Source organism: Ictalurus furcatus, chromosome 13 (genome assembly GCF_023375685.1).
Source record: "Ictalurus furcatus strain D&B chromosome 13, Billie_1.0, whole genome shotgun sequence".
NCBI lineage: Eukaryota > Metazoa > Chordata > Actinopteri > Siluriformes > Ictaluridae > Ictalurus > Ictalurus furcatus.
The window spans coordinates 15,468,310-15,494,218 of record NC_071267.1 but is presented as its reverse complement, the minus strand read 5'-3'; the positions used below and the strand labels follow the sequence as shown (position 1 = coordinate 15,494,218).

Below are 25,909 nucleotides of genomic sequence, written 5' to 3'. Positions count from 1 at the left end.
GCACAGTTAGGAGGTATAATTACTTACTGATTTCAGCTGGTTCCTTGCCTTGCCGTGGAGAACTGCTTTTTCTTTATCGTGTTCAATTCTTTTTACCTGTGTCGTTCCACTTTATTACACAACTTTATTTATGGACTTTAATGTTATTAATTCTTTATATTTCCAGATTTCTTGAGTTAATACTGATGTCTGGTAAAAATTTCATGTGAATAACCTCATTGGAAATATATTTACTGAAAAAAAAAATGTTGACTCATTCAATACTTATTTCCCCCACTGTAAAGTGGTAAAACTGGTAATACTTACAGGTCTTACAGCAGAAACTTGCATGGGAAGTGATAGAGTTACAAAATGACTATGTAACCAGACAACAGATTGTGTTCCTTTTGTTAAAAACATTTATTGGCATATTCTTAAGTAAAACAAGCAAACAGTACATCTAAAAAAAAAAAAATAGAGAGGAACAAAAAAAATTAAAATGCTGCAGTTTTGGCACTAAGCTACACAGTGTTGCCAGTATGGATGTTCCATAATGCAGAACAGGACTATCCATGGTTCACTCCCAGCTGGACTTGAAAGGGCATAATGATCTTGATGGTTATGTAAATGAGCATGTCAGAGGACTGCCACTGCTATTAAATCAGTCTGGTTTGGAGTACAGGGTGAAACGAGAAAAAAAAAAAAGAAAAAAAGTCTGTATGTATAAATGGAGAATGCTGTGAGGATCCCCAGTCACATGCCAAATAAATAACATCATTAAACTATGAACATGCACACACTCCAACATGCACATGTACATCAAATGTTTTCAGCTCGCACGTGATTCCTCTCACTCATGACTGGTGCTTCTTTTTAAATCTAGCAGAAATGTTCTTTTCCTGTAGACTTAACGTGTAAATCTAATATGCATGGATATGTGCAAATGTACAGTGTGTTTTATTCATATATTCATATATATATATTCATATATATATATATATATATATATATATATATATATATATATATATATATATATATATATAAAAATATAAAAACACACACAAATATAAATACAATAATGAGTCAAAAATAATGATGGCATGTGAACTGAGGTTTATGCAAGAATTGTGAGTCAGAACCTCATCAGACCGTATAGAGCTACTGGTCATCAATCACATACTACAGTAACACAAAACAGTATGTCCGTTATGCGGTGGTGCTGGTTTACAAAGGGCCTCAGATTCACCATACCATTTGGTAGAGGATCTCAAGAGCTCTCTCAGTGGCCACCTTTAGACTTAGATTTACTGTTTACATGATATTTCTTGGCCACAATTTAAAGAATGGTACTCAGAATCACGCTCCTGAACTGACTCCATCAGGCACCCAGCAAAGCAACACTAGTAACTACTGACCTGAAGCCGTTTTTTAACGTACTGTCAATGTCAGCTACAAATCAAATCTCTATGAATGTAAATACATAAAAGTGGGCCAAGATTTTATGAACAGCTTTCGGTGGCGTCATGCTGGCTACTTCAGTGGAAAGAAATGTGAGACCAAAGTGGTAGATTGCGACAGACCTACATACAAACGTCCTTCAAAATACTAAGATGCCGAGGACAACTCTCTCCGTCAGTGATTTTCCCAAAATTCTCAAGGAAAGTTGGATTGATTTTGTAGTACCATGACTGTACACGCTGATATTATGGGTAGAAAGATTCATACTGTCATGGCGGGGGGCGGGGGGTGGGGGTGTGTGTGACGTGTAATGAAATCAGACATGGGCCACTTTTAACTGCGGTGTGAATGTAGACATAATTAAAGGAGAAAACTGATTTCCTAACAGCGCCGTATCTGGACCTGTCCTCACACCTTCTGAAGAGACCAGATAAAAATGGCTGGAAGAACTGCACGAGTGGGAGATCAGATCCACAGGCAGTCGGTCCTTGATCGCACATTCATGTCCACACGTACAGGAAAAAAAATCTGTACAATAATATTACAGACTGCAGGCCGTTTATCCCTGCACAGATAAACCTTAAATATTAAGTATAGTAAAAATGCAAAATGTGGGTTGAATACATACAGTACATAACCAATTTCCCCCTGCCTCGCCTCCCCAAATTCAAGTTATTGCTTCACTCTGCTTTTCCATCATTATACTTGTTCTTATCACATGTCCTCTTAATATCTGCTTTCTTAACCACAAACAGTGAAGTACGCCCAAGTTTAAAAAAACCCAAAGAACAAAACAAAACAAACAAACAAAAAAAGCAAAATCACAAAAAAAAAAAACACTCCAAAAAGACCTGTTTAACCTGTCTAGGCGTAGTAGCATGGTGACACGAGTAGGTCTGTGAGCACCACTAGCTGGTCGTCTGTGAACTGCTGCTTGTGCTCCAGCCAGTTGTCATGGTGAGTCCGGCGGAAATTAGACAAAGTCTTTTTCACCGTCATCTAAAACAAGTTAAAATGGACAATAATTTGAGGATTAATAAAAACTAAGAGAGAGCTTCAGAAAAGACAGGACAGAAGTGAGATTTAATAATCGAGTCCACCTCAATTGGTTGCGTGTCATTGAGGTGGGCACTGAGGTCCATGAGCAACTGGGGCATCCAGGTGGGCACATCATAAGGGCTGGACAGAACGCAGGCACTGAGACCCAGCACTCCGGCATGGCGCCGCACTAGATCTGGACACACACATTCAACACAATCTATACACATGTACACCATGTGTTTACGGGTATATCATAATCTTTACAGTACTATCAAAGTGAGTGCCTTACCAATGGAGGGGATGGTGTCCACAACAGAGCCCAAGTCTCTCTTCCTCTTCTTAGGCAGTCTGGTTTTGCATAGAGCCTCAAAATGAGTCTGCATGGAGATGTCCATGGTCAAGAAGTTACACTGCAAGAAACCACTCAGAGTAGTGGCTGCCATCTCCCTCACCTGGGAAGAATAACATTCGCATCGTTCCACTTCCATTTGCTTTATTGTGTATTAAATAGCACAGAGTAGGGTGTACCTCTAACTGCTCATCCTCCAGTAGCCTGATGACAAGTGCTTGCACACTTTGGACTGCCTGTTCATTGCTCAGCATTGTGAACAGGTTGTAGAACACCATTATTTGTAGATACGTCAGCACAGAATAGCGGGCATGCCACGAGCTGCTCCCTGCAATCTGACAAGTACACAACTTGGTACCTACAGCAAAAAACTTACAACCGAACAAGACTGAATACAGTTCAGGATTAACAGATTAACAAATAGAAATAAAATTGAACTGAAGTGAACAGATCAGCTAGGGCTCATTAGGCCACCCCTTCAATCAGCGTCAACTCACTTCGTTCAGTACTTTGAGTACCAGAGGAATCTGCTCTGGATAGAGGAGTCCCTGGGACATGAGAGACAAGCAGGTCTTTGCATCCCTCTTCAGTTCATCGTAGCTGTCGTCGTTCTCTACAGGAGCAATCTGTACACATGTAGATATAGAAAAGGGAAAAAAAAGACTACACTGAGCAAGACAGAATGAAGATGTGCCAATTATATGTGATGTACTGTGTTTTTCAATGAGCACAATATTGTTCAAAATACTGTTGTTATTACCATATGGTACTTACAAGTTAAATGCACACCTCTTATAGCTGACATTTTCTTTATTGCTTTGATAACATTTGTAAATGTAGCTTATCAGAAGTCATTGCTATGGCTAAATTTAGCTTACTCTTATGCACAATTGGAATTAATTTTTTTTTAAATTTTCATTTCATCACTGGCAACCATTTTTTAAAAAACCTTTTATTAAAATCTGTTTTTGCTAACATCTTGTTGACAGGGTAGAAAGGAATGCCATCTCCCTCACCCAGAGAACAATGCCAATTATACAGATCACAGGCCCACCTTTGGTTACATGTGTATGGTTGGTTGGTGGGGGTATTTCTCAAAATAGCAAATGATATCGAATTGTTTAAAACTTGAACAAAGCTGGTGCACTTAATACATTTGTGCCAGTGACACATACATACTACACATGTGTAAATGAATAAAAAAATTGGATTCTTTCATCTTTGCCACATTGCTCGCGTCCGTCCCTTCATTAGCCTCAAAGACGCTGAAACACTGGTTCATGCATGTACACTACCCGTCAAAAGTTTAGACACACTCATTCTTTATTTTTATCCCCCCCCCCCCACACACACATTTTATAATAATAATAAAGTCATCAGAACTCTGAAATAACACACATGGAACTATGGGAATTGTGTTGTGATAAAAAAAATCCCAAATAATATGTTAGCATCTTCAAAGTAGACACCCTTTTTGCCTAGAATTTTCAGAAATGTATTCTCTGCATTTTATCAACCAATTTCTTGAGGAATCCCCCTGGGATGCTTTAATAAACAGTATTAAAGGAGTTCCCACCTATGCTGGACACTTACTGGTCGCTTTTTGGTCTATTTCTCTCCAAGCCATCCCTTATGAATTTTTTTTTTTGTAAATAAAACGTTAGTTTTCTAATGAAATGCTTGTTGGCACAATTATATTTTTGTCTACAACACCAATTGCAAACATTTCAGTCAAGTGTCTCCAAACTTTTGACGGGTAGTGTATATCCTCACGTCTTGACTACTGCAATGTTCTCTTCATCGGGTTGGCTGCTAATTCTGCTAGGTCACAATATATTCAAAACTCTGCCACTACAATTATTACACATACCAAGCGCTCAGCCAACATTACTCCAATCCTGTCTGAACTTCCTTGGTTACCGGTTTTGTTTTGCATTAAATTTAAATGTAAGCAGGATTATTTCATATCACCTCACAATTTGGCACCTCACAATCAGTGACCTGTTTCTCCCCTACAACCCGCCCCATTTGCTCAGGTCCAGATTACTCTGTCCCTAGATTTCGTCTCTCTACCATGGGTGGCAGGTCTTTCAGTGTAGTAGCACCCAAGATTTGGAATTCACTCCCTCTGACTCTTCGCAGCATCACATCCATCTAAGAGTTTAAATCCTAACTTATTTGTTTTCTCTGTGTTATTTGTCCTATTGTGCTGTTATGTATTTCACTTTCAATGACTGTACTATCTGTACTGTGTTTTTCATTTTTTGTATTTGTCCATGATTGTTCATTGCTTATGTATTACTGTACTGTATTAACATTGTAATGTGTCCTTGAGCTCTGGAAAGGCACAATATAAATTAAACATATTATTATTATTGTTTATACTATAGTATCAGTATCACCACTACTGCTCACTGAGAACGACAATGGTCCACCACCTGAATACAGTTACTCTATAGTGCTCCTTATTCATTGATTGATGGGATAGAGGGTGAATATTAGAAAGATTGATGGTATGAGACTGACCTTAAAAAGCAGAGGCAGGAGCTGGAGGTGCTGAACTATTGGAGTGGTGAAGGAGCGGCCAGCGCTGGCCATCAGCCACTTCAGTACGGTTTTGAGCAGTTTGATGGCCTGAGTTCTCTCGTCCTGCTCACCCACTCCATTTTCTTCCACTACATGGTTCTGGATCTCCTCCTCTCCTTCCAGCAGTGGTTTCAGGCAAGCGATGATCCTTTCTGTGAACTCAGTGATGTGAGGGGACTTTGTGGGTAGTGTGTTCGGCAGACTGACATCAATCATGAAAATGTACGTCAGCACACTGCAAGACCAGGGGAATAGGGGATGACATTAAAAGAGGGAAAAACAGTATTAAACAGAAGAAAAATTAGTAATTCAAAATCAGCACATAGGGGCAAGGTAATGCATTTTGTATCAGCAGAAGTCTTGGGCAATTCCTACGTATTAGTCAGCTCGCTCCTATCATATAACAGCTACCAACCTGGGAGAGAGAAGGCTATCGTGTGCTTCTTCCGAGTCACACGAAGCCAACAAACCACATGTTTTCTAATTGCTGCTCATGCTGTGTTATGGGGTGGTATAACACACTCAGAGGAAAGTGCTATCTACCCCCTTCAGCATGCTTGAGCTAACAGATGCCCATGATTGGCTAATGTCACTGTGACTTATAGGGGAGAGAGCGAGAGAGTATTCCAGCCCTCTCACCCAGAGAGCACAGCCAATTGTACTTACTTAAATCAGTTTCAGGGCAAAATACTAATTTAAAGATTAGCTATATCTGGTTGTCCTAATTGTGGGCATGGTCTCAGACTTTTTTTTGTTCTACGAGTTGAATACATCTCAAATGACTGATACATATAGAGAATACACGTTCACATCAGTGAAAGTGTATATCAAATATGTACATTTTGGACACGCACACCTAGAGTCCTGGTCTGCCTCTTACCTGCCAATACGCTCTCGTACATTCTTGTACACCTGAGTGAGTTTGGGCTCCAAATAGGTCAGAAGCCTATGCAGCAGTTCCGGTACCCGCCACTCCTGCTGAGCCAGACCCCCCTGCAGCACATACAGATGACTGCATAGGGAGTGCAGGAAAGACAACCAAATTTGTTAATGACCTTTTGCACCAATCAAGATTTTGCAAGCCACTACATGATAATGTAAACCTCAGCAACTTGTACACTTTTCTGGCCCTAAGCTTCAGCATCTTGAACGGTGTAATATGAATATGCAAATATACTGTATAAATCACTGGACTGAGAAAAAGATCATGCCAAAGTTGTTTCAAAGTTTCTTTTTTAAAGATGGCAGGTAAAGAGAATCTCCTGTTTGCCAGCGGGCTACAGGAAAAGGTCTGTGGTCATGTGTAACATCAGTCAAATGTCCCTTTCTCTAATTCTTACCCACATTCACTGATGAAAGAAGCCTCTTTAGTAAAACTTAAAGTCTGGCTTGCAAAACTAAATAAGAGGTGACTTGAGGTACCTCTAGAGTATACAGCTCGTTTTATCTTTATTCCAAATGAAGTTTGTATAGATTAGATTCATTGTAGTGTAAAGCTCAGACCCCAAATCCCTTCTTACCAGGCATCTACAAAGGATCCCCCTTCTCCACTAAGAGGACATTCCATCAGCATCTCCAGCAGCCAGTGAAGCTTCCGTGGGTCCCTGCTCTCCTACAAGGCCAGACAAAAGTGTGTTAACCCTACTTCAACACTACAATAAGTCACCATACATCAAAAATTTAGCAGTGGGTAATGGATAGGGAGAACATACACAGGCAGTAGCTACACATGTGCCCCAGTCAGTGTAGGTCTCCACTGTGATGTTGGATAGTGCTCTTCGCATCAAAGGATTCAGGAATTGCCAGAGGGCCTCCACCTGCGCTCGAGAAGGAGGAAATGAGAAAGCATGACAAGGAAAGAAAGCATGACAGAGAAAAATAATGATGACATTGTTTTTACATTAAGTTTTAATGTCATTGTTTAATTCCACACCTGACTAAAGCTCCAGTGCTTGCTGCCTCTCACTAAGCCAGCAATGATCTCAGCCACACACCGTTGTGTACTCTCGTGGGAATCACCAGCCAAACGCTCCATGTGAGGTTTAAGCACTGGCAGGAAGGCATTACTGTAGTTCCTGAATAGACCCTGTACAATACATCACATAGCAGTAAGATTGAAATGTACACTATCGGTCAAAAGTTTGGAACACTTGACTGAAATGTTTCTCATTATCTTAAAAACCTTTTGATCTGAAGGTGTATGATTAAAATATTTGAAATCGGTGTTATAGACAAAAATATAATTATTCAAATATATTTCTCTTTCATTAGAAAATATTTACAAAAAATTAATTTTTTTAAATGGAAGACTTGGCACAAGATATTCTGAAAAGCAGCCAATAAGTGTCGAGCATAGGTGGGAACCCCTTTAATACTGTTTAAAAAGCATCTCAGGCGATTCCTCAAGAAATTGGTTGAGAAAATGCCAAGAACACATTTCTGGAAATTCTAGGCAAAAAGATGCTAAAATATAAAATTATTTTGGATTTTTTTTAATCACAACATAATTCCCATAGTTCCATGTGTGTTACTCCAGAATTTTGATTATTTTATTAAAAAAAAAAATTTCAAATTTAGAAGACTAATAAAGTCAAGAATGAGTGTGTCTAAACTTTTGACCGGTAGTGTATGCCCAGCCTACTGACTTAAAAGTACATTAACTTTGTCCAATTGTGAAATAGAACACCAAACAGACTTTGCAGTTTGGTTTTTGAGCTTGTACCTTAAAGAGGCAAAAGCGACGTGGGTTGAATTTGTCTTTTCCCTTGCGGTCCTCGAGTGACAAGAACTCAATTAGCTGATTGATGAATATGGAGTTAGAGAAATGGTCATAGATGATTCGTTCACTCTGCAATTGGAAAAAAAAAAAAAATTTTTGTTAAAGCCTGTGAGGAGAGTTGTACTCAAATTTTCCAGCTGGAATTAATACCATCTGACAGAGACCATGTGTGTACCTCATTCATTTCCTCTAGCCTGAGGTCTTTCAGCTGCTGCTCCACAGGAGCATATACCATCAACTCCCTACAGAAAATAAGAGTGAGGAAAAAGAGTAAAGGTTAAGCTCAGACTCAGTGTGGTACATATACTGGTTAGGGTAAGATATAGTTGCTGAGATGTGCATACTTTGGCCAACAGTAGTAACCCCAGTGGGTCTTCTCCACAAAGCGGAAATTGTCCCAATCCTGCTGAGTGCGAGGTAAGCTATCAGCATGATACTGAAGCCAGTCATTTCCTGGCCTGTCTCCAGCTACAAGCTCCTTTGGCTCAATCACCCCACCTACAACAAAACACTAGTGCCATTAGCCTACTTCCTATAGAGCTATAGTTAATCATAGCTAATGGATCAACACCTGTATATGAGGCAGGGATGGATAAATTGTAATCCTTGCCATCTGGCAAAAGCAGAATGTGTGTGTCAGGGTATCAGATTTCCCTATTTGTTATTACCCAGCAGACAAACAAGTCAGTAAATTGCTGAGGTGTTGGGTTTTTTACTCCTGTCCATCAACTATAAGGAAAAACACATGCTGCCTTTTGACTTTCACTGATAAAACATGCTTTTATCATTTGATAAATATTTTTTTTTAACATTACATGGTCCAACCAAAAAAAAAACCTGGGTTGTGCAAGCAGATTAGAGCGTTCGCTTGCCTGTGACCAAGCTAATGTATTTGTGATTTTTTTTCCCCATCCCTGTGAGAAATATACATGTTACTGACAGTCATGGTTCTTCAGCCTAGGTAGTGTTTACTCACTGATGTCACTGGGTGTGATGGCCACTTTCACGCGGGGCCTCTTCAGCTGCTTGAGGATTCCTGCTACAGCAGATATCGCCACCTATATGAGAAAGAAAATATAAGAACTTGTCAAAAGCACGTAAACATGACTACAGAAAAAAATCGTGCCAAAATGAGCTGCCTATGCCAGCCACCTTGCGCACAACAAGTGCGTCATGATTGAGACTCTGGACAAAAAAGCACACAGCTGGGGCAGGAAGAGGACGGTCATCTCTCAGCAGCAGAGACAGGAAGCCAATGGCCATGTGCTCAAACTTCCATGGCCTTTGAAGAGATGTAGGACACACATTTAAACACATTCATCATGCACATGCATGGAACACTGATATTAAATATATGATTAATGATTGGGGACTAAAACTGCATGGAACTTACAGGTCTCTGTCACTGAGGCATTCTAATAGATCATGAATCAGCTTTTCGTAACTCCTGCACAGAATTAATAGTCATCAAAGAAAGTAACAGGGCACCACTAATGTACTTTTTATATGAACTGCATGTTTACGTATGCGAGTGAGAGAGAGAGAGCACTAACCGCACAGCCTGCAGATTTCTGGCCCGCTCCAAGGCAAGTCCCTGCTCGAGCTCCTGTTCAGATGGAGGACCCATGTGAGCAACAGGGCTACTTGACTCTGTGATCTTGCGGCCAATTTCCAGGGTGCTCTGGGGCACCTGCACACCCACACACACAAACACACACATCTATTTGATCTACACCTGAAGCAGGGCACTCCAAAGCACAACATGATAAATCATTTCTCAACATACTGCTTATTTTAGGAACTGAGTTGGGCAGAGGGGTGTAGCTGCTTACAGTGAAGTCAATGCCAATTGTCTCATATTGGCGATGGATTTTATCTGCAAGGTCATCAAAAAGCCTGACAATGGAGGGTTTCTCCAGGGACATGGCAGGACTGAGGCCTGAGCGCACTATAGCTGGCCATGTCAGAGCAATGCAGTCCCAGTCATGCAGGTTAGCCAGACAAACACCTCCATGATTCCCCAACAAACAGTACAGAGCACCCTGTAGTGGCAGAGAAACAAAAGCTATTACATATAGACACAATTACAGTTAATTATCTATGTACTACATTATCACAACAATGGCGATCCGTTTCACTTAGAATTGAGTTCAAAATCCTCTTATTGGTTTTTAAAACTCTTAATGGTTTAGCACATTCATACATCTCTGAATGACCAAACAAGTGCCGGCTAACTGAAGATTTTCCAAGAAAAAAAAAACTGGTGAAGTGACCTGCACAATCGTCTACTTCTGCACAAATACTTTTAACCCAACACAGATCCTGAGCTTATCCTTAAATGATAACTAAGTGTATGCCTAGACCATGGCAAAGAAATCTGTACTACTCATGAAAAATGTATAGTTCAGGGTTGCTCTGTACCTTGAACTGCTGCTGGGTGACATTGGTCCGGGCTGGCTCCAACAGCTCCAGCACTCGAGGAGTGATGTCTCGACAGCAGAAGTTATAAGTTCCCAGAGCAGTGAACAAAACACTCTGAGCCTTACTCCGGACCTGGTGGCAAACTGGGCATTTAGAACAGTCATGTATGTAAAAGTGGTTAATACAACCAGAATGTTTATGAACTCCAGTGTACCTGACTGTAGGTGCTGGTGGACAGACGCAGAAGGTCTCTGAGAAGATCCTGGTGAACAGTTTTGTATTCACAGCCATCCGCTAGAAGTTTACGCATCTGCCAGTGGAAAATCTCATTAAAACTACACACTCAAGGAACATTTCTCTCACATTAGGCAAAGCAGGTTTGTTCTGTTCATATAACGCATTTCATTCATACAAGACAAGGAAGATGAATTAATAAAAATATATAAAGAAGTAGATAAACACATGTAGAATATTAAACAAAAAGATATTCATATATAAAAGTAACACTAAGAGGATCTAAAAACAATAAGTGAATTTAAAAGAGATGTATAATAGAAACACAACAGTATACAAATGAGTGCAGTGCATAGCCTAGAACTGAATCAAGGTTACACAGCACAGAAATGCTTTCAGTTAATAACTTGCATTTGACTGATACCTCATGTTGCAGAAGCACTCGGTCTACGAGTAGGGCTCGTATGTGTTGCTTCTTTCCATGCAGCTAGAATACAAAAGCAATATTTCAAATATAAAATGTATAGTATCAACAATTTTAACACAAATAACCCAATAACACAAAGACTTTGCTGTGCCTAGAATTAGAAAGCATTTTCCATGCTATACGAAAAACAAAACTCACTCGGTTCTCCATAGATTTCTTAACCAAAGTGAAACTCTTCCAACGAGAGTCAAACTCGTGCTTGTGGGAGCCTTTAAAATGCATGAGGTCATTAATAATCTGAGAGACAAAAGGGAAGACAAAAATAAACAAATATTCTTATGTAAATGTTTACAAAAGGTAATTCAATTAACAGATATAATAGGCATAACAACTGCTAATGTTCACCTTGATGATGGCAAAGAGGGACTTTGTGTCATCCTCTGATTGTTCCAGAATATAATCTAGTTGAGGAACGAAAAAGACAATTTTTTTTTTAGTAGAAGAGCAGGTGTAGAGTAGGGCAGAGCTGGAGAAGTTACAGCCCAATCTGAAAGTACTGGAATGGAAAGGCCAATTCTTTTGTTTTTGTTATACACGGAAGACATTTGGGTTTGAGGTCAAGTAATCATAAATGTTGGAACGTGTGACGACAGGTGTTTTTTGTTGTGTCGTGTTGATTGATTGGTAGATTAACGTCTACCAAAGTGATATAAAGTGTGGATAATTAAAAGACATGCTCTCTATCCAAAACATACAAGCTCACCGGTCAAGCATGGTGGAGGTAGTGTCATGGCTTGCTCTTGCATGCACGCTTGTAGAACAGACTCACTAATCTTTATTGATGACTTATGATGGTAGCAGCAAAATGAATTCAGAAGTCTACATAAACATACTGTCTGACAATTTACAGAGAATTGCATTCAATGTAATTGGGAGGAACTTCATCTTGCAGTAAGACAACGAAAACACACTGCTAACACAACAAAGAACTTTAATGAGGGGGAAAAAGTGGAAGGTCTTTGACTTGACAAGTCAATCACCAGACCTTAACCAAATTGAGCATGCATTTCACCTCCTGAAACCCCAAAACAAACAACAACTGGAAGAAACTGCAGTACAAGTCTGGAAAAGCATAATAAACACAAAAGAAGAATGCAACAGTTTGGTGATGTCAGTGGGTCACCAGATTGATGCAGTTATTGCAAACAAGGGATATGCAACCAAATATTAAGTATTATTTACTTTAAAACCATTGTTCATATACTTTTGCTCATCTAAAAATTGGGTGGTCTGCCACCAAAGGTGCCATGTTCTGATCGATCTATTGATCTCAAACCAAAATGTCTTCAACGGTTTTTTTTGTTTTGATAAAACACTCACGTAGAAGCTGTCTCATGACTTTACAGATAGCCTCTCTGTAGTTCTCTCTGGACTCATCTGTGGGAATACCATCAGAGAATAGATTTATACCTTTGTACTGAAGGACCGGGACTTAATGATAAAAGGTTGTCCATTGACAATCATAAAATTGTGCCTTAGGAAGTTGAATGTCAATTTACAGAGAAGTATCATTAAGGCTTACCATACTCAACCCCAATATAGCGCTTTGTCTCCTCCAGACTAACCATGCTATGAACGCTGTGATGGCAAAGACATATAAGTAGATATAAAAACTTACATGAACCTAAATTTTCTGCTCTACGTAGTGCAAAATATCTTACATGTACATGTAATATGAGTATTTTCTTACAGGGTCGTAATAGGAGGTCCACCCAGAGGGGGAAACATGCAGCCAGCCCCCAGCAAGCAGTGCTGCACAATTGACAGGCTCTGTAGAACATCATCCCTGTGTGAAAAGGTCGACATATCATTCACAACAAATTCTGAACACAGAACTTTTAGTTCATATAGAATCAGCCATGATTTCAGAAGAAAATTTAATTGTTTGGTGCGAGCTAGTACATGCAACAACAATGTCCCTGTCTTAAGTCTTATATGCATGTGTTCATATTACCAACACATCATTAAATTTAACAGACCATATAAAGACAGCAGCCACAAATGCATTCCACAGGAATCTAAGTATCTATTCATTTCTCTTTGACCCATGGTGTCTGACCTGCTCATGTTCTGCTCGCCCTGGGCATATCTCTGCAGGCGTTGCAGCTCTGGCTGGAGCAGAAGGTCTAAAATATAGAAGATAAAGGCTTTCTCCTCTGCGCTGGCCACGTGCCAACGGATCTGCAGGTTCCACAGGTCGCCTGGACGGCCCCAGTCCTATAGAAGCAAGTGAAAGGAATAAAGCATTACAAAAACCACGGTTCTTTCATGTCTGCCCTGTAAACATTTCCCCAGTCAGGACGATTTAATAAACACACCAGGTTTATTGTAGTTACAATTGTCACATCTGCTACTATCTGAAATATCATTTGGCTTTGGAAAACCATAATGTCAATGAAACATCTTTTTCTTTGCATGTGATACCCTCACAGATATTTTCACCCTGAATATCACACCCATACATGGTTCTTCCCCAAACTGTTGCCACAAAGTTGGAAGCACCCAATTGTATAGGATGTCTTTGTATGCTGTAGCATTACAGGTTCTCTTCACTGGAACACAGGAGGCCCAAACTTGTTCCAGCATGATGATGTCCCTATGCACATGAAAACATGGTTTGCCAAGGTTGGAGTGGAAGAATTCCAGTGTCCTGCACAGAGCCCTGACCTCAACCCCACTAACCACATTTGCGATGAGCTGGAATGCTGACTGCGCCCCAGGCCTCCTCACCTGGCATCAGCAGCTAAAGTTTATAATGCACTTGTGTCTAAATCTGGAATGTGATGTTCATAAAGCAGATATGGGTGTGATGGTGAGGCGTACACAAACGTTTGACTGTATATTATATTTTTAGAAGAAAGAAAAAACATGTCATGTCTTCAGAAAAAGATCAAAGGTAATCCTAAGGATTTGGCAACCTTTGAGCTTATGCGATCATTGTCTTTAACACCTGCTGAAATGTTTGTTTCTTTAATAATGGTCCATAGATAATGTCAAAATGTTCCCTTTTATAACAATTTGTATTATATATTTTTTTGTTTTATTTGATTAGCATTCCCTGTTTTTATTGTGTTGCTATTATTTATTTCTGTTTTTATATTTAAATGCATATTGAAAAGTTGTACAATAAAATATTGGACAAAATAATAACTAATCCTTTTTATTCATTAGTATGCTAGAAATACTCTAAAAAACATACTTTAAACAGGAAGAAGCTATTGAAGAAAAACTATTTCAGGCATTTGACCTTGCTGTAACCTTGACCCTTTTGATCAATTCCCAAATGTAATCAGTTCACCCACTTGTTACAATGATAATTCCATATAAATCCTACCAAAACTCTACTGCTCTTTCTTGGGATATCGTACTACCAATCATCTCAGACGGATGGACAACCTGAAAACATAACCCCTGTTCTTCTTCTTCTTACAACAGTACCTTAATGGGTAGATACTCGCTCAGTGGTCTGTTAAAGCCGCCAGGCACACTGCAGTAGTCTGTGGGGTAGGTGAGGGCCATGGAGCGCAGGACGTGATGCAGCAGGTTGCAGGCCAGACTGTAGCCCTGCTTACAGCGCAGCCGTAGGGTCAGCTGCATTATCTGCACCAACTGTGTACGGTATGGCAGCAGCTTTTCTCCATCCACACGGGTCACCTAGGTGACAAGAGGAAATAGACACTTTTCATTCTAACTTTGGATGTCATATTGGTTTTAGTTTTATAGACATCAGGCTTCCACACCTCAGAAAGCAGCTGAAGGTTCCACAGCAGCTCCTTATCCAGCTCTTCTTCATTCAAAACATCCTCATCTAGAAAACAAAACAAAATAAACCTTTACTGCACAGTTGCTCCTCCACACACAGGAAATGGGACAAAGCTCAGACTGATCTGCTGTACATACTAGCAGTGATGTGACTGATAGCACTGCAGCAGTGGGGCACAAACAGTTTGAGACACTCAGCCGGATGACACTAAGTGAGAGAGTTGAAATAAAGGTGAAATTGTTAAACTGCTATTGTATACACTAATTTCCTTGAACTATATACAGGTCTGGACTCATACCTTAGCTGCTGCTCTGCACATGTCTGCTACCATTCGACCTGATACACGTGTCTCAAAGATGTTGGTAGTGGCAAAGTTAAAGACTTTCTCAAGAGCCACCTGTTTAAAAATACCACCAACAAAACACACAAAAGTTAGAATGTAATTGCAAGGAAAGCAGGAAACATGTCCATGTACAAAGTTTAAACATGACTAAAGACCACTGAGACAGTGACCATGAGGTAGGTGAAGCACAGACCTTGAATATTTCCATGGAGCACTGAGTGAGGATGGTGCTGAAGGTGGAGGACAGGCCGAGCTCCACTAGGCTCTCCAGGTGAGTCATTTTTTCTGTCTCTGTCTCTTCTCGTGTCTGCTCTAGAGTACTGCTCTCAATCAGTGCAAAGCACCTGCATACACCAGTAAATGTCACATTTTTGATACACAAAAACACCATATAAATGATGGCATATTGCGCATTTTTAAATAGGCACACAACAAGATATTTAAACAAAGGAAAAATATCATGTGGAATTAGAGCTCCCACACAATTACTTAGTTACCTATCCATAAACTGCAAGACAAAGTCCTCAAACTCAGCTGAGGCTGAACACAACTCTTTCTCTGTCTAGAGAAAAAATACATTTAATTATAATTCATGCTTTTTCAGTAACTAGAACATATTTTAAGTGTACTGTAAGGGATAGAGGTCAACCGCTTGATCAGTTTTGAAGATTAATCGGCTGATAACCAATTGCTGGAAGTATCGGCAAAAGTCCACAACCATATTTTTTTCCCTGGTTGGGAGCGGCTGAGAAAGGTCCGCTGTCATTATACTGTATGAAAGCGGCCTCTAGAGGCGAAATAAAAACTATCAATGACAAATTTTGATGCGCTATTTTAAGTTTTTTTAATTCATTTCCAATGTCTCTATTTGTTTGATTATTTATGTATTAATAGTTCATATATATTAATATTTGTTTAATTTAAAAAAGTACAATACATTTACATGATACAGTCAGTACTGTTTATTTTGTAAAAGTTATTTATTTTGAGTGTTAGTTTTTAAAATTGATGAAAACATATCAGTTGATTAATCGGTTATCAGCAGGTACTGCCCAACTTAAGTTACTGTGATCGGTAAAATCCACTACCGGTCAACCTCTAGTAATGAACACAACAAACACTAGTGACCCTCACCTCTGTCAAGTCATTCTGCTCATGGAGGGCAGACGAGCAGTCCACCAAAGGCACAAGGGTAGTAAAGGTAGCAATGAATTGGAATGTTATCTAAAATATAGAGGAAAAAGTTAAGAGCAGTTATTGTGTTGAAAGCTCAGGAATATCCAATCTACAAAGGTGTCAGTGAAAGCTCAGTTTCCAGGTATGACGTCCACATGATACTTTGAAAACATTATACACGTCCTGGTCACACAGAACTGGCAGCTGTGAAGTCTGTGGCAAACGCTATGCTAGAAGCATTTTAAGGAGCAGTCGTTGCTCTGAACTTCTAGTTGTTTTGATATTTACTAAGGGCTATATGAGGTTCCACATGTACAAGTTATTTTAGGATCTGTAAACACACCATGCACTTGCTGAAATCGTTGGGGTCTACGCCAGGCAGGGCCCTCATTAACAGTGGCAACACATGAGCAGGGCCTTCTGGGTAGTGTTGCCCACCACTGAGCAGGCTGCGAGCCATGCCGATCATACAGCTGAGAGTGGCTGTCAGCTGGTGTGGTTCTGTTAAGGTCTCCATGGCAGGGTAAGTCCTGCAGGGGGGAAACAAACAAACATACACACACACACACACGTCATACTCTTGGCTAATCGTTAATCTGGTCGAATTTAATCTCAGTGTATTCTTAGCTAGACTTTGAAAACATTTCAGAAAGGATCTTTATAACTGAATAATAATTCCCAGGTGGCCACAGAGGAAGCTAGATCAAGGTAAGGCACTCACTTTTCCAGCACAGGAGGAATGACCAGCTCAGGTCTCATCAGAGCTAGATTCTGCAGTGCTTGGGCTGCATCCATGCTGCCTGTCTTACTGAAAATGGCCATCAGAACTGGCTGCTTCATGCTCTCCACAAACTCTGTGATGTTGTCATCAGTAAGACGATGGCTGGAGGGTATTGGCGTGATCCAGCCAGGTTTCTTGTAGCGCTCGCGATGCAGCCGTCTCACCACACTTGCTGGCAAACGCTGCAGAAGCTTCATCAGCTTCATCTGCACTCAGAGCACACAAATGCATAGTTCAAAAAGACGCATCAGACTGCAGGGAGGAATAAGACAGAAATGGTCATGATAACACACAGATATACAGATAAGAAACAAAAACAAATAAAGCATATTGTAACAAAAAATACTGGCAGAGAGTGTGTTGCATTTTAGAGTGCTATTAGCTCATCAAACCATAAGACCTGCACCATTAATCACACCACTATAAAGTAATGCATAGTCTCTGCTCACAATAATTAAAAGCCTTATAAAAATTCCTTCAGTCTTCAGAATGACAAAATTAATATAATGGCATGCATGCTAATGTGCAAGGTAAAACAAAATGATCTCTATCCAACCCCTATCACCCATGTGAAAAACATAAAATCTGGTTGTGTCACCTTTAGCAGCAATAACTGCAACCAAACACTTCCAATAACTGTTGATAAGTATTTCACTTACTTAGGACTAGAACTTACTCCTATGCTTTGGATGTTGATTGTTGTCTTGTTGCATAATCCAGTTGCACTTGAGTTTCAACTTACAGACTGAAGACCTAACATTCTACTTTAGGATTTCCTGGTAGAGAGCAGAATTCATGTTTCCCTCAATTATTACAAGTTGACCAGGCCCTGAAGCAGCAAAGCATCCCCACACCATCACACTTCCACCCCCATGCTTGACTGAAGGTATGATGTTCTTTTTGTGGAATTTTATGTTTGGTTTACGTCAGATGTAACGGGACCACTTTCTTCCAAAGAGTTCCACTTTCAACTCTTCAGTCCACAGAACATTCTCCCAAAAGGTTTGAGGATCATCAAGGTGTGTTTTGGCAAAATTCAGACGAGCCTTAATATTCTTCTTGGTTAGCAGCGGTTTTCACCTCGCCACAATTCCATGGATGCCATTTTTGCCCAGTGTCTTTCTGATAGTGGAGTCATGAACAGTGACCTTTATTGATGCAAGAGAAGTCTGTAGTTCCTTTGATGTTGTCCTTGGCTCTTTTGTGACTTCCTTGATGAGTTGTTACTGTGCTCTTGGAGGAATATTTAAAGGTCGGCCACTTCTGGGAAGGTTCACTACTGTACTGTTTTGCCATTTGGAAATAATGGCACTCACTGTGGTCCTTTGGAGTCCCAGAGCCTTTGAAATAGTTTTTAAACCCTTCCCAGACTGATGTATTTCAATCCCCTTCTTCCTCATCATATCTGGAATTTCTTTCAATTCTGGCATAGTGTGTTACAAGGTAAAACCTTTTAACCAAATTCATGTTATTGAAAAAGTTCTATTTAAATGTTGATATGACTGAACAGGGTTTGCAGTTATCAGGCGTGGTTGTGTCTAGTCCAGCTGAACCCCATTATGAATGCAGTTTCAGAGATTTTGGGAATTAGTAACTACGGGGGCAAATACATTTTCACACAGGCCCAGTTGGTATTGGATAACTTTCAATATATAACATTATCATTTAAAAAATGTATTTCATGTTTACTCAAGTTTCCTTTGTTTGATCTTCGATTTTGTTTTAATTTCTGAAACTATTTAGGATGAGATATACACAAAAACAGAAGAAATCAAGAAAATACTTTTTCACAACAGTGTACAATTTTTGTTTCTTTTTGGTGGCAATTGTATTGTACTTAGCCATGCCGATCACTAATTGTGATGGCACAAGAAACATCTAATGCAAGACTTGAATACACTTTCATTTTCTTTCAGACTTCACTTAAACTGAGCATGCAATCAGGTCAAATTTCTCACCAGCCAGCGGCCATTGTTGGAAGGGTGGTAGAAGGAGGCAATGCTGTTGAAGAGGCCATTGAGTTGCTTCTGGGCCTGGTTCTGAGCACCTCCCTAAAACAAGAGGGCAAAGGAAAAAGAAAATACTAATGTAAAAACATAACTATTTCTCTTCCACAATACATAGAAAATAGACAGTCTGAACAATGACGCACAATACAATCCTGTGACTAACCAGCATGGCAGAGATCCAGAGGACAACATGGCCAATGTCATAAGAGTTGGTGAGGTACTTAGGAACCACCATCTGACTTGTGCCTACAGGCAAGTTGAAGCTTCGCAAAATTCTGGTGAATATCTACCCACAAAACACAAAACATTAGAACAAACCCTCACAACAATACAACGAGTCTAAAAATGTAATTGGATTTAATCTGAATTCACTTTAATACCTTGGGGATATAAGGGTCCCAGTTTATATAGCCAATGTTGTCATTGGCCAAACGGGCAAAAAGATTCACAAGATTCTGATGCAAAAAAAAAAAGAGAGAGAGAGGAAAAAAAAAAAGAGTCAGTGTTGAAATTAACTTGCTGTTTTAAAACAATAGCTCAAATACAAATACTCACCCCCTCCCAGCTAGGCAGATTTTGTACAGAGACCCACAGACCCATCAGTTCATCAAACCATAACCTAAACACAACAAAATACAACATGTTCCATACTTATTTCTTTTCTGGTATAGTTTAGATGAGCAATTTGTATTGGGATCAGTAGAGCTAAAAATAGCAGCATTTTCCATAAAATCCAGCATGTTATTCTTTTTCAAACAATTTGAAAAATACTATATTAATAAAATACTATAAACATAATTTACAGTAGTGGGTATGGAACAATAAGAAGTCAAGTTCACAGAAGTCTGTAAGCCGAGAAACCTATGGTTATTATATAAGTACAATTTTAATTTTCTAGACTGTTAAATGAAAATGCATGCCCATCAATCTCAGTAAAAGATTAAGAGATTATAAAGGACTGTTACTTGAAGCCTTTGTGGTGCTGCTCTGGAGGCATGATGGTGGGGAGAAATAGCTCAAAGTAGCTAATGGCTTTCTGCATAGTGACATCAAATGGGCAAAGGAGCGGGCGCCACTCATCCAACATCTCCTGCGTGGCTGACTCAGGGAAATACCTACATACACAGAGCACGCCAACTACATATAAATATATACTTGTGTACACATACACAAGCCAAATAACTTTTATACTAGGTTTTTACACTAACTATTTCAAAGCAAACAGTTGTTGGGAAATATTAGACAAATTAATGAAACACTGTGTTAAGAGACAGCTGTAATCATCTCCGAGTGCAGTGGTTCTCAAAGTTTTTAAGCCCCCCTAAAGTAGTCAAATTGGCACAATTTATCCCCCCCACTAGGCTCTGCTGTATTAACTTTCTCAGCTAAGAGACTATGGCCTCTAAGTAAAAACGTATCCATTTTAAATAGTCTAAGGTTTTATCAGCATGTGGCTAACAGTACACTAGTATATCAACGGATGTCTATGTTTGGTGTGTGTCTTAGTGTGCGGTGTATAATTGATATAATTTATTAATATTTCCCATTTTTATGTACATCAGAGTTCAAAGGTTGACAACCCCAATGTACATACAAGTAAAATAATTTTTTTTTTTTTAAATAATGGGGGGCCACAGCCCCCAGTTTGAGAACCACTGTCTAAGTGAACACACCATTACTGGCTCACCCAACAATGCCTTGATTACATTACTCTTTCAACAGCAGAAGGAAAATCTGATTATCACATTGTGAACAGGTCAAACATTCATGGCTTTAAAAGGATAACATTACACTATGACAGCTAACAAGGGATTTGTAATGTACTCACAATCGGCAACTCTTCACCAGTGTCTTCAGCACATTCTCCACAGAGCTACCGAGGGAGAAGTGGAAAGAAGTATGCAGGAAAATTCAGAAAAATTGATTAATGTAATTTGGAAATGACACTAAAACAACCGTTAAGAGACATTACAATAAAGACATAGGATGCAACAAGATTGCGTGCAAAGCAGCAACTATGATATTTTGTTCGAAATCTAATCCGAAAGGTTCCGAGCCACAAAGTTAACAAAAATGTCAAGAGGGATGCCAAAATTATGAGATTTATTTACATTTCATTTTGACAGTATATAACTAAGCTCTATAAGAAAGGATAAACGCCTACTAATCTGATCCTCCACTGACACTGAATCCTAAAATGACTTTACATTGCTAATTAAAACATACACTCCATTTACTGAAGATCACTTTCTTTAGTAAACTGTTTTGGAGAAGACATAGATCTTTTGCTACGGAGTGAATCAACATAGCTCAGTAACAGTTTGGTAAATATAGTATCTTCTATCATGTGCCTTATAGCATGTGATTTAATAGGTAATGTAAGTATAGTCAGGACTGTTTATATCCTTCCCAAAACACACCTCATACCCCATTCAAAAAACACCAGGAGGCACACTCTGTACACTCATAATGCCAACATGACGAGGTGGAGGGGTTTAAAATAGAATGCTTACTGATACGAGACACCAAAGGGAAAACTGGCAAAATGAATGTGACCTTTTCCAACAAGTAACATCACTGTATTTTACCAAGCAAAAATTTAAGCAGCATTTGAAGAAAAACAAAAACAAAAAACCATCAGCAGTGATTGAAGTGCCATTACCTCTCTGGTGCAGAAGGATTAGTGAGCATGGCTTTTTAAATGCATCACTAATCGTTCAGATATTTGTCTGGCACAAGACCCATGAGACAGTGATGAGACAGAGGCTCAGTCAGCTTGTGTCAATGAGCAGAAAACAGCCATGAGATATCTGAGACAGGAATTACTGTTTGCTGCTATACCAAAAATGGTTCCAAACAATGCTCTTTACATGAACACTTAGCAAGGCTGATCCAGGTTACAGTTTAATCTTAACATAAAATAACAATTTTGCCTAAATGTTTTAAAGTGACATCTTTAGTCAAATTCTGGCCCATTGGTGTACATCTTATACAGCACTACAAGGCTGAAGCTTATTTGTTTCAGGACTACATGTACTGTAATATGAGTAAAAACGCTGTGTAATGTAAGCTGTGTTGGAACATTTTTTTTCTGAATTTGGTCTAATTTTCAAATGCATGCAAATAGCCCCCAGAGGTTCCCATTAAAAATACAATCCAACATGTAAAAAACACGGGCTGTGCTTACCGCTTGCGCACAAAATTAAGCATTTTTTGTTTAGGGGAGGCTTCTGCTTGATAACTGAATGTGAAAAAAGGAAAGAGGCATAAGCCAACACTAAACACAACATCAACTGATATCTTACACAGCAATCACCATTTCATGGGACCTTCTAAAAATAGCTGTGTCAGGTGTTATGCTTACTTGATATTCTGACATTAAGAAGCAAGTGATTGCTTAAAACGCCCAAAATTTACATTTCAAATACATCAACAAGCCACCATGTACTGAGCAGGGCCTGTGACTTCTATGAAGCATGCACAGCATTCAGAAGCTTTTCCCCATGACTTCATTTTATCCAGCAGGCTGACCCACTTAAACAGTCAGCTCTAGCTCTGACACTCTCTCTTATGCAGGTGCAGAACAAACAGAAACATTTGTCATGACGTGTAACATCTATAAGGAATTTTTCCACAGGAGGTTATATTCTTCTGCGGGCAGTGGACGTCAAGAACCAGAGTGAGGGACCTACTTTGGAAACCAGTTGAGACCAAGATGTTCGGTTTTAGAGTAAAGGATCTTCTCGTAGAGCTCATACAATGGCCTCCAAGGCAACTCGAGATCATCCTGTGAGAGCAGTTCTTTTTTTCTATTTGAAAAGAGAACAGGTTTAGCACCACAAATACACTCAATGCAGAAAAGTAAGAATACAGTATTAGATGTTCTTTTCATTGTTGCAACATGGTGCATTTACGGTGCATACTTGAGTAAGTTGATGAGGAGTCGAGCAAAGCCCTGCAACATGCTGATTTCCAGCTCAGGGATGGTGACCAACTCGTACAAGAGCTTAACGAAGAGCACATGGTCCTCTTTACTGAACTTTCTCCCATTAAGACGAAGGTACCTGTCCATGTACAACAAGAGATGTTAGTGTCAAGAAACAACGTGACAGAAAGCACAATTTATAAAATCATGCCATACACATATAGAACAAACCATCAATCACTAACAGCCTGACCTCTGTCCAAACTAAACTCAGATAAAGCAGGACACAGCAAAGTTAATATCTCATACGAATCGACTAAACATGCAATTACTAATACACTTTCTTAAGAAGATAGCCACTCGGCCATATCTTATCTAAACAGGATGTTTATTGGCCTCTGTACAGAAAGAGTAGACATGCTCACAGGGAGGTCAGGCTGTGTCAGGTCAGTAAGTTATGGATAAACAAACAAAATAACTGATTAATGGATAATGATACAATAGCTACTACAATTTACTATATTAAACTAGTTTGTAAACTATAGTTTGCAAACCATTTAGGACTCTCCACTGTCCTTAGAGTACATCATAAAAATACAATACACCCTGAGCAAAACTTTGAACTTTAATGATTAGCTAAAATTAGAAAGCAGTATAATAAGGCATAAAAACATGGTGCGAATCTTGAGCATGTTTTAATTCAAAATTAAAATTTAAAAAATAAAAACGAGTGTAGTCCAGTCCAGTCTGTGCGAGTTAGTTTTAATATGTGGGGGATGTTACTGTGTATTTGGGGTGGAAATAGTAGTAATAAATACGGAAACAAATGAACGTTAACGTCAATTACTTCCTGAAATACATTCTAGAGGTCCACGGGCCCCTTTTCCACATAAAGACAGCTACCTATAAAAACTACAAGATATGATAAACCCTAACTTTCTCCTACTGTAAAGGCTGTGGTAGTCTGCTCTCTGTAAAGGCTACTGAGAAAACCTCAGCCTGTGGAATTAGCCATGACTGGCAAACTGTAGCAACTGAAGCCAATTCCCTGATTACATGACGATAGACAACGTGTGAGTTGCAAATACTAAACAAAAACATAGAATTAAGTTAATTTCGTTACTTTTCTGATATTCGTTGCTTCACTTCATTATACCAAGACTCTTATTGCTAGGTGGTTTAGCAGCTGAGTGACTCAGGAGTAGCAGACTTAGCGGACTAGCCGTTTGCTAGCTAACTAACGTTAGCTTGCTAGCTAGCAGCAATCTTTCCCCCTCCTCAGACAGAACTAGGCACAACGGTTCTGATTATATACACCCGTTTTATTGTTGACGACGAAGTACTAACTTCGAGAGCTACTGAAGAATACAAGTATTTCTTGGGCGATGATGTGAGTAGTTTATACTCACGTTGAGAGTTTCCTTGTCCAAAACAAAACTCCGGGCCATAACTCTCTGAGTTGGATAGCGCGACCCAAGTTCCCTTTGATTCTGGACAAAATGTCATTGGATTCGTCGTCTAATTTCTCTGCATAAGGAAGGAGTTTGTTGTAGACAATGTCTTTTTGAGGGACAAAACCTAATGTTTCGACCTGCTCCTTTTTCATATTACGATTCCCGAAAATATCCCGTTCTTTTGTGGTTTTCTTTATCCGAAGTCCTTGACAAGTTCCGTTGACAAACCTTTTATTTACAGATCGTCTCCTCTCGATGTGTCATTAAAAAATTGCGCTTGTTTTCAGAGAGAATCACACTTCCACAGGTAGAGCCGTTATTCCTCAGCTTTTCTGACCTCCTGGTGTCAGGCGTTAGATTCAGTCATCAACATATAGTCAATTTTCACACACTTGTACACACGCTACGAGTCATGCGAATACACAGGTCATCTCTGCAGCTACAGGGCGCCCTCCATCGGGGCCTCTCTGCCACTTCATCCTACTCAAGGTTCTCTCCAGGTTGTTGCTCATGGACTGAGGTGCTGGAGTACACAGGAGTACAGTTTAGGGTTTTTACTCCTCACATCATATCTGATTCAACTAATCAGCTAAACAATGTGCTGGGAAGGGCTGGGAACTCAGGCATTAAGTACAATCACTCACTGTATTTGTACACTCATTGCTTCCAAGGAAAAGTGTGTGTACCATGAAAGGTACAATTTAATACTTTTTGTTTCTTTTTAGAGAGGAATCACAGCATTCATGTTGCATGCACTCAATATGACAGTAATTTTAACTATTCATTACTGAGATCTGAACTTTTTAGGAAGTACATCACACAGTGGAATCGTGTGATGTACCTAACCCTGGCTTCCATAATTAATTTTTTTTAGTGAAATAAAATGATATCGTAAGTTAGAGATTACATTTTTAACTTGCATCTGGATATGTTTAACATTTCAATAACTCCTAGATCCTTTTCATATAGCATGCACTAAGGACAGAATTCATGGTAATTGATATAAAAACTTGGTGAAAAACTGGTTTATTTTTTGCATATAGGACTTCTTTATATTGTTTAAATGGTTTATCAGTGCTAATGATTATAATAAGGTAACTTCAATTGACTTTTTGTACTAT

The 25,909-nt window shown here is 39.3% G+C and overlaps 1 protein-coding gene across 2 annotated transcripts; it reads right to left on the bottom strand.

Moving 5' to 3' along the window:
- Window positions 1–1,010: 1,010 nt before the first annotated feature.
- On the bottom strand, window positions 1,011–25,262 carry psme4b (proteasome activator subunit 4b). Of its 2 annotated transcripts, XM_053639951.1 has the most exons (46): window positions 24,744–25,262; window positions 23,333–23,473; window positions 23,102–23,218; window positions 22,597–22,650; window positions 21,238–21,282; window positions 20,375–20,524; window positions 19,965–20,028; window positions 19,790–19,864; window positions 19,573–19,695; window positions 19,359–19,451; window positions 17,341–17,606; window positions 16,963–17,149; window positions 16,578–16,667; window positions 15,941–16,005; window positions 15,637–15,787; window positions 15,399–15,497; window positions 15,238–15,307; window positions 15,078–15,145; window positions 14,776–14,991; window positions 13,397–13,554; window positions 13,028–13,123; window positions 12,860–12,915; window positions 12,658–12,714; window positions 11,683–11,738; window positions 11,476–11,574; window positions 11,275–11,337; window positions 10,831–10,926; window positions 10,617–10,748; window positions 10,028–10,237; window positions 9,749–9,885; window positions 9,589–9,642; window positions 9,348–9,477; window positions 9,172–9,253; window positions 8,540–8,693; window positions 8,371–8,437; window positions 8,139–8,264; window positions 7,350–7,502; window positions 7,129–7,233; window positions 6,937–7,028; window positions 6,297–6,428; window positions 5,357–5,651; window positions 3,328–3,456; window positions 3,010–3,165; window positions 2,771–2,933; window positions 2,541–2,674; window positions 1,011–2,439 (listed from the first exon to the last, which is right to left on the bottom strand). In XM_053639951.1, exons 1-46 carry the CDS (start codon window positions 24,938–24,940, stop codon window positions 2,305–2,307), a joined length of 5,538 nt encoding a protein of 1,845 aa, XP_053495926.1. In that variant the 5' UTR covers window positions 24,941–25,262; the 3' UTR covers window positions 1,011–2,304. The 2 variants fall into 2 exon arrangements, with proteins under 2 accessions (XP_053495926.1, XP_053495927.1); XM_053639952.1 differs by lacking the exon at window positions 22,597–22,650 and having other exon boundaries at window positions 24,744–25,261.
- Between the last annotated feature and the right edge of the window lie 647 nt (window positions 25,263–25,909).